Below are 19385 nucleotides of genomic sequence, written 5' to 3'. Positions count from 1 at the left end.
GCCTTGCTTTAAGGTTGTTGAAAGTTATTTGAAAGTTTTTGTGAAGAAAGGTCTTTAAAAGGAAAGATACTGTTAAAAACAAAAGTGTGGATTTGTTTTAATTACATTCTGTGGACCAGTAGAAGATAAAAAAGCAATGTTCGGCTGAACCATGTGCATGATTTTGTGTGTCGCCTGAAAAACATTTGGGCTGTTACATGTGTAAAATACTGCCAGCAGACACCTTTCAACCAGCTCGCCCCCCCCCAACACTGTGGTAAGAGTTCCTGTGAAAAACCTTAAATCTGTAACTTTTCTCTTCTTCCATCTGAGGGGAGAAAAGCGGGCACAAGGGCAACATGGGGAGATGGGCAGTTTTGTGTCTTCTGCTGTTGGTCCTTTCGGACTTCGCCAGGTGCCAGAAAAAGAGACGGAAGGGATTGAAGTCAAGCAACCTTGCCTTAAGAGATGAAGGACAAGGCAAGAGTTTTTACCCTTCTGCCTCTGCCACTTTCATGGCAATGTAACCCTAGCACCGCACCGATTCTGACTCTTTCTGTTTCTCTACCTAGAGCCATTAAAAATCTTTCTAGGGACTAAGATAAGGACTAATCATATTCTTGCAATCTAATGCTTTGATTTCTTATTCTCATAACATTAATTTTTAGTTTCGTTGTAAAAACAGAAGAAGCCCCTATTAAGAGTTTACTATTCCTCACATCACTTCGTTCCTGATAGCTTTTCTGCCAGTTCGGGCACCAACTTTGAAACTTTCCCCTGTGTGTTCTGATGCTGCCCAGGCATGATATGCTCCATGGATATTGCGTTCATCTTGGACAGTTCGGAAAGTGCCAAGACGTTCCTGTTCGAGAAGCAGAAGGCCTTTGTGCGCAGCTTCAGCGAGCGCGTCATGCCCATGCAGCTGGTTGGGTGGCACCTCAAGATCCGGCTGGCGGCTCTGCAGTTCAGCAGCTCCGTCAGCATCGACCACAACTTCTTGGACTGGCAGGATGTGGACGTGTTCCAGAGCCGTGTCAGTGCCATGGTGTACATCGGTCAGGGCACCTACTCCTTCTATGCCCTTACCAACGCCACACAGCTCTTCACGCAGGAGACAAGCCCCGAAAATGTCCGGGTGGCCATCCTCATGACAGACGGCGTGGACCACCCAAGGAGCCCCAATGCCATCGGAGCTGCCGCAGAGGCCAAGAGCCACAACATCAAGGTGTTCGCCATCGGACTGTCGGACTTGGCGCGGGAGGCCCAGAACAGCGCCAAGCTGCGGTCCATCGCCAGCAGCCCATCGCAGAAGTATGTCCACAGCCTGACGGACCCCCTTCTTGAGGACAAACTGCTCAGAGAGCTGGTGCGTGTGCATGGGTTCTTATCGCACTCAAAATCACACCGCATCATTTGTGTTCAGTCAAATAACCTCAAACTATGGAGTCGTTAGCTTTGTTTCAGGTGTAGAAATGTTCAATTGACCTGTAAGCCCTATTTTTGATTAAGGCTGCTTTTCAAGATTCACCAACCTCACTAGGTTATTGCTGGGCTCAAGGCAGGTCATGCTGGTTAGAACTCCACTTTTCACAGATTGATGTTTTTCTGTCGAGAGACTTCAAATTTTATGTTTACACACTCAGCTACTTACATCGATCTACACCTTTCTATAGCTGAGTACGTTTAACTGAAGCAATTCGAGATAAGTCCCTGTAGCTCAACGGTGCTACAGCTGGAGATCAAATTTGAACCTGTGCCCTCTGTGAGGTGACACTACTAGCCTCTGAGATACCCACTGCAATCCAAGTGCACGTTGATTGGAAATGCCAAAGGTATATAGTAATGTTTACCATGCTTGCACGTGTGCTCAGTAGAAGCCCTTGATGTATGTGTTGAGTTACGCAAGAAGAAATATCTTCTAAAAATTTCATAAGAATAAAGCATTGAGGAAATATAAGAAACAGACCAGCCAATAAGGGTTGTCTTTGTGGCACACATACGTATGAGTTAGCAGATGGGCTGTGATTGTATGTTCCGTTATAGAGCCGCGCAACAGGAAAGGGACTCCGAGTAACAATGTGAGTGTTCATGTCAGATCATCTCTGGGAAGGGCTCCATGTCTCCCTGTGGCCGAGCATCAATTTGTTCACAGTCTGTTATAATCCCTCACATTCTCTCTTTCTTCACCTTACAGATTTCCATTGGCAGTGAAGAAGTAAGTATTAGGACTTGGTCATTAGGGGTAATTTAAAGGTTACCGTAGAGCGTTAATAGAAGTGAATCATTCAACCAAAGTTTCTGGGTCTTGCTGGGTCGTGAGGAGGTTGGCTGCTGTTAAAGCGATAAAGCGTTCTGCGTCACTTTACCATGCAGAATAGCAAGAGAACTGACAGTCAAATTTGAATTCAAATAATTGTCACTCAGTAAGAATCAATGACATTAAATAAAAATGATTTTACATAAATGATACCCCTTCAATTAGTCATGCTGCTCAGCCAATATTCAGAGTCAGTATTGAAATAATGTAAATCCTTGTAATATATTTCTTCAGTGTCCCCAGCCAGTACCATGTCTGTGTGAGAAAGGGGCCAGAGGTCCTCCAGGAAACCCAGTGAGTACAGAGCGCAATGACGTATCTTTTCCTTCAGCATAACTTGCTACTAATAATATTTGCTCTACAGCAGCAGCGACGCGAGAACCTCAGCACTGCTCACAAAAGAACAGACAATGAAAATGAACCTTCACAGCTGTGCAGAGGACACTGAGCCACACATACAATGATCACGCTTTGGTCTAAACACTGATACGTGTCAAACTCCTGCAGATCTCTTAGAAAAGGGGAGAAGAGGTTGGCAAGAAGGGTCCTGTTGTACAGATGGAATCATTTTCAAACGTACATGTTCACAAGCCGTGACTTTCACACTGATTACATGCTTTACGTATATAAATGTATATGTATAAATATCTCTTTCCACGTTTAGCTGAATTGCAACAGCAAAAACGATTCACTATTTCTCTTGGGAAGGTTGATCTTTCGCCAAACTATTTTCACTGAATATTAAATTTGCAAACAGGGCTGTCTAATATAATATAATATAATATAATATAATACAATATAATATAATATAATACAAACATTTGTGTAATGTACTTAGGGGGTGCAGTGGCGCAGTGGGTTGGACCGGGTCCTGCTCTCTGGGGGGTCTGGGGTTCAAGTCCCACTTGGGGTGCCTTGCGACGGACTGGCGTCCCATCCTGGGTGTGTCCCCTCCCCCTCCGGCCTTACGCCCTGTGTTGCTGGGTAGGCTCCGGTTCCCTGTGACCCCGTATGGGACAGGTGGTTCAGAAAATGTGTGTGTGTGTGTGTGTGTGTGTGTGTGTAATGTACTTCGTTGTCTGCTTAAAACCAAAATACCAATTTTTCCTTTTTTTCACCCAGGGTAAAAAGGGGGAACCAGGCTATGACGGTACCCCTGGTCAGAAGGGAGCAAAGGTGTGTGCTCTTTGCTGTGACTGTGACTGGTATAGTGCCGTGATTTCGCTGCGTTTTAAACTCTTGTATTTGCTATCATTTTTTTTTAGGGAGAACCAGGCGTTAGCGGCCGTCCAGGAATCGACGGTACTGAGGTACCTCCTGTTGTCTACCTTTTGTTTCTGAATCATCACAGTTATTTTATCAGTGTGTGAGTGACAGAGAGAGTGTGTTCCACTGATGTATGGATGAGTGACCCAGTGTAAGCAGTGTATCTAGCAGTGTAAGTCACCACGGTGAATAAGGTGTGTGGACTGATTGTGGACTGATAACACTACATAGTATCCATTGGAAGTCACTATGGAGAAAAGTGTCTGCTAAGTAAATAAATGTAAATGTAAATGTAAATTTTGCCAGATGATTATATTGTTCCTGTATGAATGTGTGTGACGGGCTGTGTCTGTCTGTGTGAATAATGAAAGTGTTTCAGTGGAAAAAAGATTCTCATATTTGAAAAATATTGAGATAACTGATTTGTGTGACAATTTTAAAGAAATTCGGAATGTCTGGACACCCTTTTGGAAGTTATTAAAAAGTGCTGTATGGTCATACCTGTGATACATTGTAACCTTTTGACCTTGAGTCCTCACACTATGCATGTGGACAAATTCGGAATTTCTCAGCATACTCTTTCCATATGTATGTAGCTCTGACCCTGTGCTGTTCCCAAAAGCTATAAGAAATGGTACTGACACATAGAGCAGTGACAATACTAGTGAGGAATTGTATGCAATGACCCTTTTGATAATGATTTATAAATGTAAATGAAAAAAAATAATGTGATGAATTATGTCGAATTATGTCCCCATCTCATACATTTTGCTATATGAACCGCTGACGTTCAGCTCTGTCTGCTCTACAGGGAAGGCCGGGTTTCAAAGGGGAAGTGGTAAGATTCACATTATTTCTTCAGCAGAATAATGCATGTTTCATTCAAAGCTTTTTCTTTTTATTATATTCCGCTGTATAATAAAAAGACTCTAGACTAACATATTCTAGAGTCTACATTTAGCTGATGTTTTTCTCCAAAGCAACTTACCTCGTTAAGGTATTTACCTGCTTATACAGCTGGGTAATTTTACTGGAGCCATTGAGGGTAAGTACTAAACTCAAGGGTACTACAGCTGGAGGTGAGAATGAAACCTATGACCCTGAGGTCTAAAGGCAGCAGCCAGCTCTAACCACTATGCTATGGTAAGAGCTTCATGACAATTTACTCGTTTAGCGGACACTTTTCTCAAAAGCAAATTGCAGTATTAAGGTTACAATTATTTACACAGATGGGTAATTTTACTGGAGCAATTCAGGGTAAATACCTTGCTCAAGGGTACTACAGTTTAGAGGGATCAAACCTGCAACCTATGGATCCAAAGGCACTAGTGTTGACCACTACACTACCAGCCATCCCGTTTAGGTTGTTCAGTGGTAGATCTTGTAGTATGTAACTGGTTTTTGAGCTCATGAATGGCTTCAGCAAATAGAGAGGGTTCCAGTCCCACGCTCCTCTCTTGATGTCCGCTGAATGTCTTCGGATGTACTGGACAGATGGTGTGTGATGAAACAACAAGCCTGTCCTGTGTTTCAGGGCGAGAGGGGAGAGTGTGGAGCCCCAGGGGAAAAGGGAGAAAGAGTAAGTTCAGCGAGAAACACGTCGCCTTACACACACACCTCATCTCCCACGAACACCACGTTCATGAGCTCTGTGAGGATTAACGGCACAATGCGCAATGTCCATCTGTAGGGCCAGGAGGGACCCCCGGGACCACGAGGGCCCAGAGGAGAGCCAGTAAGACCAAGACCAACAATCTAAATTACCCCCCCTTTTTCTTGCTCATGTGTAGCACCTGCAATTTTTCCGTATTTCAGAATTTCCACGTGTTCAGTCAAACTTCAGGTATCACACAGGAGGTCCTCGCTGCAGTCCAGATGATATGTTCATTACACAGGGGTGTTATGTGTGAGGTTTTCTGAAGTGTGCTCCTTTAATGACGCCGCTGCAGTCGTCAGGCCGACATGGCGAGGTGTGCGTGGACTGCAGGACGCTTCCCTAGTGCTGCACTCATGGAATGTGAATTAAGGATTATTTTTAATCCAGGTGCTAATGTGCAAATCCAAAGCTGTGAACCGAAGCTTGCAGTGTATTTTTCTTTTGGGGATGCGTACTTTGTCCTGCAGGATTAGTCGCGGGACGCCGCCGGCCCCTCCAGCAGTTGGCACGGCCCCATGTGTCCTCCCGCTCTGTGACCGGCTCTGTGACCGGCGGGCTTCGCACCCCTCTGAGTTGACATGCAGGCTCTCCTTCGTGCAGATTAGTTAGAAGACGGAGGTATTAGGTGATGTTTTGTCTGCTCCGGGAGAGCAGTAACAGCCAGGCTACTTTTTAATGTGCTTAGTAAGTCATTTGGTTTGTTCAACAGCAGGAAGAACAAAAAGTGCTTTAAGGCTTTGTCCCAGTGACGAGGCTCTAGCGGACGATCAGTGAAGGGTATTTCTCTTTCAAATGACACATGAGATAAAAGATTAGTACCGTGCTGCGGAAGGTGAAAAATGGAGGAGCGGGTCATTGCTTATTAAGGGGTGCTTAGACAATATTGCACGTTTATAACCTGCACATTTTTCTTACTTGTACGGCTAGACAGGTAGGAATAAGAAATAGAGGAGATACTGCCAGATACATATCACAGTTATCCACCTCAGGTATACTGCAGCCTAAATGTGTATTTAATTCATACTTGCCGGAAATTGATACTGCTGTTGTTTTGTGTGCAGTCTCGGTACACGAGGTCATTTCCATGAAGTGGATGAAGTCCAAGGAGACACTGTGTCTCACTGTGTTTTTTACCATTTTATGGGTTTCATCGTAGGGTCTAACAGGACCTTCTGGAGATCAAGGTCCAGAAGGCCAAGGGGGACCCAAGGTGAGAGCACCAGAGACATACTGCTCAGGTGCTGCCTGGTCGCCTCGGACGCATCGCGTTAACCTCGTATGTGCTGGAACAGCTGTGTGTGCTGGCTTGATACCGAGCGGCTGATCTACTCTTCACTCAGTTCAGCGTACTAACACCTTAAACGTTTTCTTACTGACTGAACAGAGAAGTTAGTGAGGCTATCTGACATATCAAGGAGCAGGGATGTAAATGGAAATGTCTCTTGTACTGATTTTCATAAAGCATAACCAGGGATCAATATGCTAAAACTGTTCATCTTGTGCCGCTGGTATTAATACATTTTCAGATTATCTTAACTGTAGTATTTAAGATATGATGGTTTCAGAAACGGATTTCTTCCTGTGTGGTTAGAGACATAATGCACTGTCAGTGACGAGGACAAAATCTCAGCGTCATATGCAGTTAGCAGCACTTAACAGGAGTAACAGAGTAAATCAAAGACTGTAAATGGATCATTAAATGGTTTTGAGAAAAATCAGGTCTCTGCATGCACTCATTTCCTTCCCTTAATTCAGGGAGAACGCGGACCCATCGGTGCACCTGGACCACCAGGTGACACCGGCACTGGATTTCCCGGCCCGAAGGTAAACTCTTTTACATTAATAGAATTGATCCAGGGGACTCATTTGTTCAAACTATTATAAATTTCTTTAGCTGACACTTCTCTCCAAAACAATTTAGTTTTACTGGAGCAAAGCACTGTAAATACCTTGCTCAAGGATACTGTAGCAGAAGTGAGATTTGAATGTAGGACCTTTGAGTGCAAGGCAGCAGCACTTACCACTAAACTGCCCAGTATGGTAGCAGTCATGTTATACCTAGCATGCTACCTGCCATAATTTACCTGATTATACACACTGTATAGTTTCTACATTCTGTGATAAATTGAGTATCTCCATTTGCTGTAAAAGATGAGGTTTCAAGGCACAAATGTAGGAAAGGTTCAACTGAGAAAAAATGGGGAGTCACAAGCTATGTCTTCAATGACATTCATTTGTCTTTATTAATTTCCCTAATGTGTCATCACTTTGTTAAAATGAAGATGAATCGCTGTTTTTCTTATTTTAATGATTTGATTAATTATACAGTTTTATTTTAATTCCTCTTTCAAGAAGCAAACCGCGTTCTTCGTTAAAGGTAACGTATGATTCTCTCTCGGTGTGCCTTCAGATGGCCCACAGAGAGGGAGGCCGGCGTGATACAGGCCGGTGTGTCAAGAGCAATTTCTTTTGTTGTCTTTCGTTGCTGTTTCAAGTTCCAACGACCTCCAAAAACAAAAGATCGGTGTTGTCGCCCGCTTCGTTCTGGGGATTTCTGGGGCGTGACTGAAAATGTGCTCCGGTAACGCCAGATAATGTACAGAGCCCTTCAGAGCAAACACCCGTCTCGAGGGTACAAACGGTCTGCTGTGCCCGTTGCAGGGTTGCCATTCCCAGCTGCTTGCGCTCACCCCAAACACTGTGCCTTTCAGGGAGAGAAGGGGAACCAGGGAAGAGCTGGACCACCTGGTCCTGTAGGCATCGGGGAGCCAGGTCTTCCAGTAAGTCAGCGTGTTACTCTGTTTTCTATTTGGGAGTCACCACTAAGTGGCAGTGTGGACTCATGGGCCACTCATCAGCAAGGGCCACACTTTTGTTGGGTACTAACTCATGCTGCCTTTTATCAGGGAATATAATATAACTCAAAACTATTAATCTTCTACATACAGTTCAGTCTCACTATTATAAACTATCTGCCTGTAAAAAATGTACATAAAGTATATACTTGAGCATGCATTTGAGAAAAGAGCGAGAGAAAGCATTTACCTTTTTAAAAAGATTTTCACTGTCACTTTTGTGTTTGTTGTCTGATGTGTGGAGAAGTAGTCATTGCTTTTGTTTTACATAGCAAACTACAAATATAAGGTTCTATTTTATGGAAAATATTGATAATGACTTTGAGCGTGTTTCTTTGTGTGTGTGTTTTACATATAGGGTCCCCCAGGCCCTCAGGGGCCACAGGGAAGTCAAGGTCTCCCAGGAGAGGGTCTATCGGGTCCCAAGGCAGGTCACGTTCTGACTGACAAGTCACCAGTGCCTTGGAATTAAGACTTATAATCAGTGTAGAAACACAAGTGAACACAAAGTGGCTGCTTCATGTTGAGATGATCCTGTGTTTAGGGCGATCGAGGGTACGAAGGGCCAAAGGGTGTCCGTGGTTTCCCAGGTCTGGGCATCAAGGGGGAGAAGGTAATTCAAGAGTACAAGACATGCAAGCAGGGCAGCTTTTTTTCCACCTGGATTGCATCATCGCTTTAACATGTTGTAATATACAAATGCAGGTTTTATTCAAATTTTTTTTTCAAGTTTCATCTTCTGTAGTTATAAGAACAAAATGGAATTGTTCTTGGACTTTAGTTGCTAAATATGTGTTTTTCAAAGTGTCTGGCTTGGCTTCAATAACATTGTGCAGGACTATACTATATGATGTAGGAATACACTTATTGGCATATTGTTGGCCCATCCTGACCTGACATGGTCACGGGAGACATGCAGTAATTTTTCGAATAACTACTGATGTCCTCATGTGCTCTGACTTTCACTAGGGAGATCCTGGACCTCCAGGGCTACCTGGGCCTGTGGAAATTATAGGAGGGGGTATTCAAGGAGAGAAGGTCAGAATAAATCAGAGTGTGTCATTTACCGTCTCTCTCTTCCTTATTTAATTCTGCTTTATGGTGCACTTCCTTTCACTTAGTCCAATGTAAATGTGCCAAAGTGTGGAACTTCTTTTCCCTTTTCCCCTTACACTGCAGGGGGACCAAGGGCCAGTGGGTCCCCCTGGCCCCAGAGGACCTCCAGGCTTGGGGTTCATGGGACCAAAGGTAAGATCCTGCAATTAAAGGAACTTTGTTATTTGGTCAAAACGTGGATTATGTATCACAGTAAACAAATGGAAATGATCCCATATCCTGCTGAGCATGATAAGACCAAACGTTGTTAGATGTAAGGGTATGGTATGTCCACCTTTACTATAGTACAAATTCAAAGGCCTTTACCTAAAAGAAACATTACTCAGATTTTTGAGAAAGTTTCCAGTTTGCAAGAAAGCGGCATCACGTTTGAAACAAACACACCAAGAAATCCACGAACAGCACTGAAGATAATGATATTTAAATAAAACTCTCCATGTCAGTTTTTACAGTACCTCAGAAGTCCATTTTCTCCTTGTGCATCCAGTCAAATTTTCCCCTTTATCTCTCCAAGCTTCGCAACCTGTTACCATCACATTTTGCTTCATACATGTCCAGATGTCTCCCTTAATATCTCTCTTCCTGCATCATATCATTAAACGTTTCACTGCACATCCTTTAAAAACAGGTGTGCACACGGTGAACTGCGCTTTTAAGAAGAATGTAAGAAAAATTTAACAGCTACATTTTCACCCTGTTATGAAAGTAAAAAGTTGCAGAGCTTCATTCAAGTGACAGCAGTCTGGTATCTTACAGTGTTTTTCTCCATTGATTTTTTTGTGTTTTGATGATGTCTGCACTGGGTGGCTTTCTGTCTTTGACTGTCTGCTTACCTTATTGGTCTATCGTTGAAAAGTCAGTGGGTCAACTTTGTGTCTCTAGCGAATGCGCAGTTAAAGCTCCTTGCTGTGTTTTTTGTGCTACACATCTACAGTTATGATATACAGCGCTTAGTGTCATCTGATCATCTGATCCCAAGGGATGCGCTGTTTTCTCCGCAGGGAAACCAGGGCTTCCCAGGGGAGCCAGGATCCCCTGGAGAGAGAGGGGTTGGAGAGCCTGGTCCCAAAGTGAGTAGACAGTTGAAATTCCTTACGGTGGAATATCTGAGTCCTTCACGAAGGGTTTTAAAGTGTGTATATGAGGACGCTCTGACACTGGTACACAGCCTAGTCATGAAGGAAAGGGTGGTGCATCTCAGGTAGACCATTGCTCCTTCGAGGAAGAGTCGATCTCTACGAAACAGGTTGTTGTTTCCATTCAGCTTCACTGAAATAACGGGCAACGACTTCACCTCAACACACAATGTCTGCAACCGCTCGTCCCAAGTGGGGGTCGCGGTGAACTTGAGTCTAACCCAGCAACACATGGTGTAAGGCTGGAAGGGGAGGGACACACCCCGGACAGGACGCCAGTCCATCACAAGGAACCCAAAACCCAATAGAGAGCAGGACCCGGCCAAACCTGTTGCGCCACCACGCCTCCCTCACTTTACCTCAACACATTCAGCTATTTACCAGCATCACACACAGCAGGTTTTTTCCTGTTATATCCCAACATTCTTCCTACACTGGATCCTTGTGTTGTAAATTCTCAAAGATGCAAACATTTGCTTATTTGTCTTAATGCAATTTTACCACCGACATTTGATAAAATTCCCGTCTGTTGAGGAACAAGAGTGACCTGTGTTTCTGCACCCATCTGGTATTTGGCAGTAAAATGCACACAGACAAAACAGAAGTGTTGGACAGACTTGATTCAGCTCAATGTTTATAGCTCATTTCTTCTCCTTCATAGTATCAGTGATCAGAAACAAGATGAGGAATTTCTGGAGATATTTCAGTTCTGAGTAATTTCAAATGTGTTGAAATATTAATGTAGCTTGAAGCTAGTAAAAATGATAAAAATAAGTGCTTTAGTGGACTAGCATGTTCTCTGCCTCACGCCCTACCCGTTAATGATGGATGGATGGATGGATGGATGGATGGATGGATGGATGGATGGAAGTTTTACAGAGAATTTTATATTAATTAAAGCTTTATCTGAGGTGTCTACAGAATCTAACTCATGAATAATTTGAGGGACATCTATATTATGTAGCTTTTATTGATTGTCACTTTGGTAATAGTGACTTTGGAGTTACAAACAAATCAAGTTATGAACAGACTTCTGTTATCTGTTTTCATAAGTTGAGAGGTCAGCGTATATAAATTAAAATGTTAATAATTCAACACCCAATTTCTGCTTTAAAATGACACGGGTGAGTGTTGCAGGGGGACCCTGGACCACAGGGACCACCTGGAAGTCCGGGCATCCCAGGAGAAGATGGAACTGTTGGCCCCAAGGTAAACGACCACCCCTACATTCAAATCTATGTGTACAGTCATATATATTATATGTGACAGAATCTTAATGAACTTTTGCTTTAGATTGTTATGCTTATTGAATGAAGATATATTCATATGAGGGTAATAAAGCAAACAATGTAAGTGTTTAGTCTTTCTTTGTCTTTTCTTTGTGCTTAACTAGGGTGACATAGGGCTACCAGGACCCAGGGGTCCAGATGGTGCCCCAGGGAAAGGTGTCCCAGGAGAAAAGGTACAACTCATTACACAACTGTGCTGTATATCAAGTGAAGGCATTGCAGTATCTTGTACAGAGCAAGACCTGAACATCAGCCCAGAGGGATAGTGGTTCTAATTCCATTAGAGAAACAACATTGTGTTTTCATCTGAACAGCTGTATATAGTAAATGGGCAAAAATTTATAAAATATAATCTGAGTAAACTGCATTAGGGAGAAATGGCCAGTAAATGAAATAATCAGCCACCCCCTGCCTTCATACCCAAATGATGTTTTTTCAGTTCAATAAGATATTTTATATAAATTCAGTCTTTACTTGCTTTTGCAGATGCCACAGATGCTATGAAGAATAAATACTGATTTTAATTTTGTGTTGTAGTTTACCTTTACCTTAACCACCCTTAAATTACAGCCATTTAATCTAGTTCCATCGTAGAGGAAAAGAAGATCAGTGTTCTGTTGTGTCTGGGCTTCTCAGGGTGATCGAGGAGACAGGGGTCTCAGAGGACTGCCAGGTCCAGTAGGAGCCATGGGATCAGCTGGGCCAAAGGTACAGCAAAAAAGGACTTTTATATGACAAACAGAGGTTTGATAATTTAAGTATGCACATTCTTATTTGCATGAGCTTATAACAAAGTGATTGTTTACAGGGAGAACCAGGAAGCACTGGACGCGTTGGCCTTCCTGGGCCGCCTGGCCGAGGTATTCCAGGTCCCAAGGTAAGATAATGAGTGAAAGGCATCTTATTATATTATATGATGACTGGTGGCTTTTCAAGTACAATACCAGCTTCAGTCTGTTCTCAAAATATAAACTGTGGGATAAACAGTGAGCACCAGCACCAAAATGTAACATAAGCCTTCAGTCCAGTCATGTGCTGGGTTTTCCTTTTTGTTGTACTATAAAATAAGCCATATCTTTCCATACCTTATACAGATATCATCCTTTACGTCTCCAAAGAACAGATGTATGCCGCGTTAGCCCTGTACACGTGGTATGTTACTTGAACAACTGACCGTTCTCTATACAGGGAGACCCTGGCCCAGTTGGGCCGCCTGGACCAATAGGAGAGCCAGGAATTGGGATCCCTGGACCCAAGGTACAATGGGCTGGGTGATCTCAGCAAGGTCAAACTTGTTCACACACAGGTGATATTGCATAGGATGTGACTAACCTTTAACTATTTGGCTCATTTTAGGGTGAGAGAGGATTGCCAGGATCACCCGGACCATCTGGACTGAAAGGAGATGGTTATGCGGGGCCTCCGGTACGATACCTCAATTGGCTATGTGTGGTGGGGTGTGTGTGTATGTGATAGGTATGAAGCTCAACCTTTGACAAGAAATATACTGATATATGAATCAGACCCAAACAGAGGCGGGCTTGACAAGAGTATGTTTAAGACAGTTAATTACTATGAACAGCCATTTTTCCATTGTTATGTGTTCATCTGCCATACCTGTGGTGTCTTGTGGAGGGTAAGCATTTTATCTGAAAAGCAAGGTACTGACCCATCTTGAACCAATGTAGCCCACTGAAATTCTGTCTTGATCATTATTATTATTATTATTATTATTATTATTATTATTATTATTATTAAGGGATCACCAGGGTTGCCAGGACCACCCGGAGAGATCGGACCTGAGGGTAAAGGACTTGCTGGATCAAAGGTAGGTAAAAGGAAAATAAATGACCCAAAGACATTTATCACTGCCCCAGACCATCAGGATTATTAATGAAAGGGCAATACTATATTTTTAATGACTGTAGGTCACATCACATTGTGATGATCAAAGGAGAAACCAACAAAAGTCTCCATTCTGTATTTAGGGAGACCGGGGAGGTCCAGGCCTTCCAGGACCACCGGGACCACCAGGAATTGGGCAGATGGGTCCTAAGGTGCCATGAAAGGGCTTCAGCCACAATACTGCTGCTTCTAGGAAGCCTTATTTCCCCCATCTGCATGCGACTTACTTTCATCGCCTGACTGTGAACAAATCCCATCACCTTTAACTAAACAGGAGCAAAATGATTACGATTATTTCTTTGTCTGTGCAGGGTTTAAGGGGTCAGCTTGGCCCCCCTGGTTTACCGGGTGCGCCTGGAGAAGGTATACAAGGACCAAAGGTATTGTGTTTCTCCTGGTTTCCAACAAAAAAAGGGAACTGGTAGACAAAGAAATTACACCATAAAATTATATTAGCAATAGACACAGTGACTGTGATTTACCAGTAAAACTCAACCAGCAAGATGGGGATGGTGCTTGTGTTTGCAGGGGGAGTCTGGATTTCAGGGCCTGCTTGGACCAAGGGGACCCCCAGGGGAGGGTCTCCCTGGGGAAAAGGTAATAGGCACCAAAATCACTGTCTAATTAGTGTAAACAAAGACACATGTACGATTCACATTGTGCTGAAAGGCCAACTAAACAGTTTTTAGTTAGCGTTTTAAAACATGCAGAAATCAACAAAAAAAATATCTACAAAATATGCTGGATATACTATCATCTCTCTTAAATTTCATTTCAGTATCTGAGTACATTTTTGTCAGAGTACTTTATTATGAAGTAATAACAATTGTTTCATCATTCGAGATTCTGTGACTTATTGTTCTATGAAATAGTCATTTACTTTGTGTATAATAATAGGAAAAAACGGAATTTTAGTTTGTATATGTTAAGCTGATATATTATAGACTATATGTGAATATATTATAGAAATACGTTATCGATACAGTCTCGCGTTTTGTTAGATGTTTGTGTTGGAAAATATACAATGTACAGATAAATTTAAAAAAAGATAAATATATTGCCTGGTATTTTAAGTTGGAATACGATGATTCTGTTGAATAAGGGAAGTGTTTGGTTTTTATTATTAAAAAATGTGTTCATTGGTTCTTTGCCAATTGCCACCCGTCCAGTTTGGGTCGTGGTGGTTCAGAGCCTATTCCAGCAACACAGGGTGCAAGGCACTGTATGCTATGGACAGGATGCCAGTCCATCACAGCTATATGATACAAGATAAAAAAGAGTCCTCTTACTTGAAAATAATTTGCAAAACATCTACAAGACTTATGTGTGATGCTGTGGTAATTTTTGTTGCACTGCAGGGAGACAGAGGACTTCCTGGGGACAGGGGTCGAAAGGGAGAAAAGGGGGAGCTGGGAGAGCCAGGAAACGCAGGACCTCAGGTATTGCATTTTCACTGTTAGTTACATCTCCATGATTTGCAGGTGTCCTGCATGAGGGTGATCTGTGATGTCTTCTCTTCCTGGCAAAATGAAGCTTTCTCTTTTAAGTTTTGATGGCCCTGAGATCCGAAGGCAGTGACAGCGCTTGTTACTGAACTGTAGCTCCATGATCTGACAGTAGAATAAGCAGTTGATTCCTCACACTCGTTCAACTGGAAGTCAAATATTGTTCTAAACAAGTCTCATAGCACAGTTTAGAATTACAAATTAAGGGTTTTTGTTCAACTCTAATTACAGGGCCGATCTGGACAAAAAGGAGAACCTGGTTTAACGGTTAGTATGATCTTATATTATTGTTAATTGCCATACAGTCTAAATACAAATTTTAAATTTTTTTTTTAATTAATTTTTTTCACTACAGTATCTGTTTCTTTTTTCACACAGAGAGAAGACATTATCAAAATAGTCAGAGCGATTTGTGGTATGATTTCGGTATTTCTGGATTTGAGCATTATGTCTTGCACAGTTGCCTTGTAATCCCTAGTGAGACAGTGACGTGCGGCTGAAACACATCTTGACACTCTGACCCAGAGAAATGTGACCCGCTCACTCTTTTCAGGATGTGGTGTGAAATGTCGGGAGAGTCCCCTCGATCTGGTCTTCATCATTGACAGTTCCGAGAGCGTTGGCCCTGGCAACTTCAACTCCATAAAGGACTTCATGAATACTATGATCGACCGTGTGTCGGTGAGCCGTGAGGCCACGCGTGTCGGGGTGGTCCTCTACAGTCACGTCACCGTGCTGATGATGGGCTTGCAGCAGCAGGCCAACCAGGATGAGGTGAAAGCTGCAGTGCGAAGGATGCCCTACTTGGGCGAAGGGACCTTCACTGGCAGTGCCATCAGGCGAGCCAACCAGGTGTTCCAGGCTGCTCGGCCCGGCGCCCACAAGGTGGGCATCCTCATCACCGACGGCCAGGCAGACAAGAGGGATCCCATCAGGCTCGAGTCTGCTGTCCGGGAGGCCCACGCATCCAACATCGAGATGTTTGTCATCGGCGTGGTGAATGACAGCGGTCCCTTATATGTGGACTTCAAGAATGAAGTCAACACCATCGCCTCCGACCCTGACGAAGAGCATGCCTTCCTGATCGATGATTTCACTGCGCTCCCCAGTACGTTCTTTTGAACAGAGAATTCAACATGAGAGTTCACTTGCTGCACACTAGTATTTTTTTTTCATGAGCTGTTTGGTTTACATGTTTAAGTGGGAAAATAAGACACCGCTTTTTCTCAGTTCTTCTGCAGCAATTTCCAGAGATGTTGTACACTTGGGTTGGTCTGCTTTGCTTTGTTTCTCCAGCTGATCGTATTCAAGTAGTGCCCAAGTTGCCTACTTTTGACTTGCACTCTAGGTTCTTCACCCGGACTGAAGCCATATCCACCCTCCACGCTCCACTGTAACTGTAACAAATGTCACATAACTGCAGCAAAGCTTGATTTTCTTCTCTCTTTCCGTTCGCTCACTGCCTTTCCTTTTTCGCAAACAAAGGTCAGTGGGTGCTGATCCTATGCTTTCTGAATCTTCCAGCCCTGGAACGCAAACTGCTGAGCCGTATCTGCGAGGGTGAAGACACATCTCATATCCCTGGTATAATCCCTGAAGACCTCTTCCCGCCTGGTAGCATCACCGAGCCATTTGTGGACTCAGCAGAGAAGACCCCGACACCAGCACTCAATGGGGACATCGAGAGAACATTCGAAGAGGTGAAAGCTCAATCGTTCATGTTTACTTATTTAGTTGAAACTTTGCCACTTTGACTTACGATGTTAAGCTACCTGCAATTATTTACCCATTTGTACAGCTGAGTAATTTTACTGGTGCAATTTAGAATAAGTACCTTGCTCAAGGGTACTGAGGCTGGAGGTGGAATTGAAATCTGCTGCCTTCTGGGTCCAAAGGCAGCAGCATTAATCACTGTGCTACCAGCAGCTCCCACATTTGCTGCTCTTCTAACAATGGATTTTACTTTTTTCTTTGCTAACTCACCATTTATTTTCATTGGTTTACATTTTATACAGTTTCACCAACTAAAACCTTAAAATGTTATGGTAAAATATACTGTATGTTTGTATCATAACACCGAAATTCATGGACTGGTCTTTGGGACGCAGATCAGGTCTGTCCTTGAACTGCACGATGATATCTAAAGCAGTTCTCTAGGTGTGGTCTTTATCCGTGTCTTGTAAAACAGCCATGTGTGCAGCTGAGAAATATTTAAACAGCACAAAGGCACCGGAGGTGAAAATAGTTACAGTTTGTTTGTGTTTCATGAGAAAAGACAATGCGATACAGTCAAATGCTGTCACTCTTTCAGTTTTTGCTAACTTTACAATTTGTATTTCAGCCAGAACCTCCAGCTGAGCCACTAGAGCCGACTCTTCAAGAGAGTCTCGATCTGGGCAGCAATAACAGACTCAACAGCAATAACAATAAGCACCTCAACAACAATAAGAACCACCGCAACAACAACAACAACTACGACAACAACAACAACCATTATGACAATAACAATAACCAAAATCACTACAACAATAACCATTACGATAACAACAACAACAACCACTACAACAACCACCTCAGTAATCACCATGACAACAACAACAACAACCATGGCAATAACAAAAATTACAACAGAAACAACAACAATAACCAGAACAACAACCAGCAGCGCAAAAACAACAAAAACAATAATCACCGCAACAAAAACAAGAGTCCCAGGACCAACAGCCAAACAGATGGGTTCTCCTCATCATCTAATGGAGGGAAGGGTGATGGTGTTAGTCCCCAGGAGCCTCCAAAAAGGCCTTCCCCAGAGACAAGGGCACCCACTTCTCCACCGCAGTCTCATCTGGTGCAGGATGTGTTTGTACCTGGTAATCAGAACCTCCACCCGTCGTTGCAGACAGAAACACACACACACACACACACACACACACACACAGTCTGAAACCACTCATCCCAAGTGAGGTCACGCAAACCAGAGCCAAACCCAGCAACACAGGGTGCAAGGCTGGCGGGGGAGGGGACACACCCAGGACGGGACACCAGTCCATCACAGGGCACCCCAAGCAGGACTTGAACCCCAGACCCACCAGAGAGCAGGACTGTGGTCCAACCCACTGCACTACTGCACCCCCCGAAACAGAAATAACTGCTGATAATTATAACAAATTCTCTAAAACTCCAGAATGGTGCCATAAGTGTCCCCCAACTTTGGTCTGGAGTTTGTATAACTTCTAGAACCTTAGAGTTAGGAGTAACATGAGCCTAAATGTGCTGTTCCCGATGATGGGCGGCAGTATAGAGCTGTATGGACTGTCAGTATGGACAATCACAACAGGCACTATGGACTCTGGCATTTTACCTCACTCTGAATGGGTTCCGTAGGTCATCCTGCAAACACAACTGCTGAAGACTGACTTATTTTACATAACGTTAACATCGATATACCTTCTGTTCTGACACACAAGTTCTTTTATACGGTTGCTACTTCTCCTTAATTTTAATTCACTGTTTTATTTATGCTATGCGAAAAACAGATGTTTTGTCCAAAAATAGATCTTCGTTAAGTATTTTAAAAAAACTGTTTTGTTACAATACCAACTCCTTTACAGTTTAATGAGCATAGATTTAATATTATGTTCTTTTGTTTTTGCAGATAAAGGTTGCAGACAGCCTCTGGACCCGGGCCCTTGTCGGCAGTACGTGGTGAGATGGTACTATGATGCCATTGCCAACGCGTGTGCCCAGTTCTGGTTTGGAGGCTGTAAAGGGAACCAGAACCGGTTTGACACGGAGGACAGCTGCAGAAAAGCTTGCGTCACAGTTTAACGAAAGCTTGTGTTTGTGTTCATGTATGTGCGTGCGTGTGTGTGTGTGTGTGTGTGTGTGTGTGTGTGTGTGTGTGTGTTGGGAAGGAATCATTCACAAAACCACTGCTTCTAAGCCAATGACAGCAGCAAGCTCACCGGAAAAAAAGTTTATTTAACCTAGTTTTCTTCTTTTTCTATCAAATATATAATTTAAAAGTGTTTTTACATAAAATAAATAATAAAGAGTGTAACGCGTAGGGGAATATATATCAACGAGGGACCAAATAAAATGGCAAACCAGATAACTCTTTATTTGGCTTTACACATTTCAACGGCAAATATATTTTAAAAACAGTCAAACTAATAATGTTCATGGGCTGAGATTTCTGAAGAGCTTTCAGCAGCATTTTTCTCAGAAGTTTCATGTGTGTCCTCTTAGGAAGCTCTAATGTATATTTGTGTGTCCCATACACTTAACATCGAATCTCCAGATCACTTAAATGTGCTTGGCCTTCAGCTATATCTATGGGCCATATAAACTGTTTGCAAGG

General features: G+C 43.1%; 1 protein-coding gene across 1 annotated transcript; it reads left to right on the top strand.

Moving 5' to 3' along the window:
* The first annotated feature begins 338 nt into the window (after window positions 1-338).
* Window positions 339-18853, top strand: col28a1b (collagen, type XXVIII, alpha 1b). The gene is made up of 34 exons (XM_018740616.2): window positions 339-459; window positions 780-1345; window positions 2174-2194; window positions 2531-2590; window positions 3419-3472; window positions 3562-3606; window positions 4374-4400; window positions 5097-5141; window positions 5253-5297; window positions 6376-6429; window positions 6975-7043; window positions 7931-7999; window positions 8433-8501; window positions 8619-8687; window positions 9044-9112; window positions 9254-9322; window positions 10192-10260; window positions 11464-11535; window positions 11720-11788; window positions 12252-12323; window positions 12424-12492; window positions 12804-12872; window positions 12972-13040; window positions 13375-13443; window positions 13604-13672; window positions 13832-13900; window positions 14049-14117; window positions 14879-14959; window positions 15257-15292; window positions 15404-15440; window positions 15579-16133; window positions 16550-16725; window positions 17367-17481; window positions 18681-18853. The coding sequence occupies exons 1-34, from the start codon at window positions 339-341 to the stop codon at window positions 18851-18853; spliced, it is 3390 nt and encodes a 1129-aa protein (XP_018596132.2).
* Window positions 18854-19385: the final 532 nt, after the last annotated feature.

This window comes from Scleropages formosus, chromosome 18, assembly GCF_900964775.1.
Source record: "Scleropages formosus chromosome 18, fSclFor1.1, whole genome shotgun sequence".
Taxonomy (NCBI): Eukaryota; Metazoa; Chordata; class Actinopteri; order Osteoglossiformes; family Osteoglossidae; genus Scleropages; species Scleropages formosus.
This window is presented reverse-complemented; position numbering and strand designations above follow the sequence as displayed.

Excerpts from the sequence above, each read along its gene's own strand:
- col28a1b (XM_018740616.2), top strand. The coding sequence starts at position 339 with ATGGGGAGATGGGCAGTTTTGTGTCTTCTGCTGTTGGTCCTTTCGGAC. Across the intron at positions 9,323-10,191 it reads TGGGGTTCATGGGACCAAAG|GGAAACCAGGGCTTCCCAGG; the intron begins GTAAGATCCTGC and ends TTTTCTCCGCAG. Across the intron at positions 14,118-14,878 it reads AGGGTCTCCCTGGGGAAAAG|GGAGACAGAGGACTTCCTGG; the intron begins GTAATAGGCACC and ends GTTGCACTGCAG.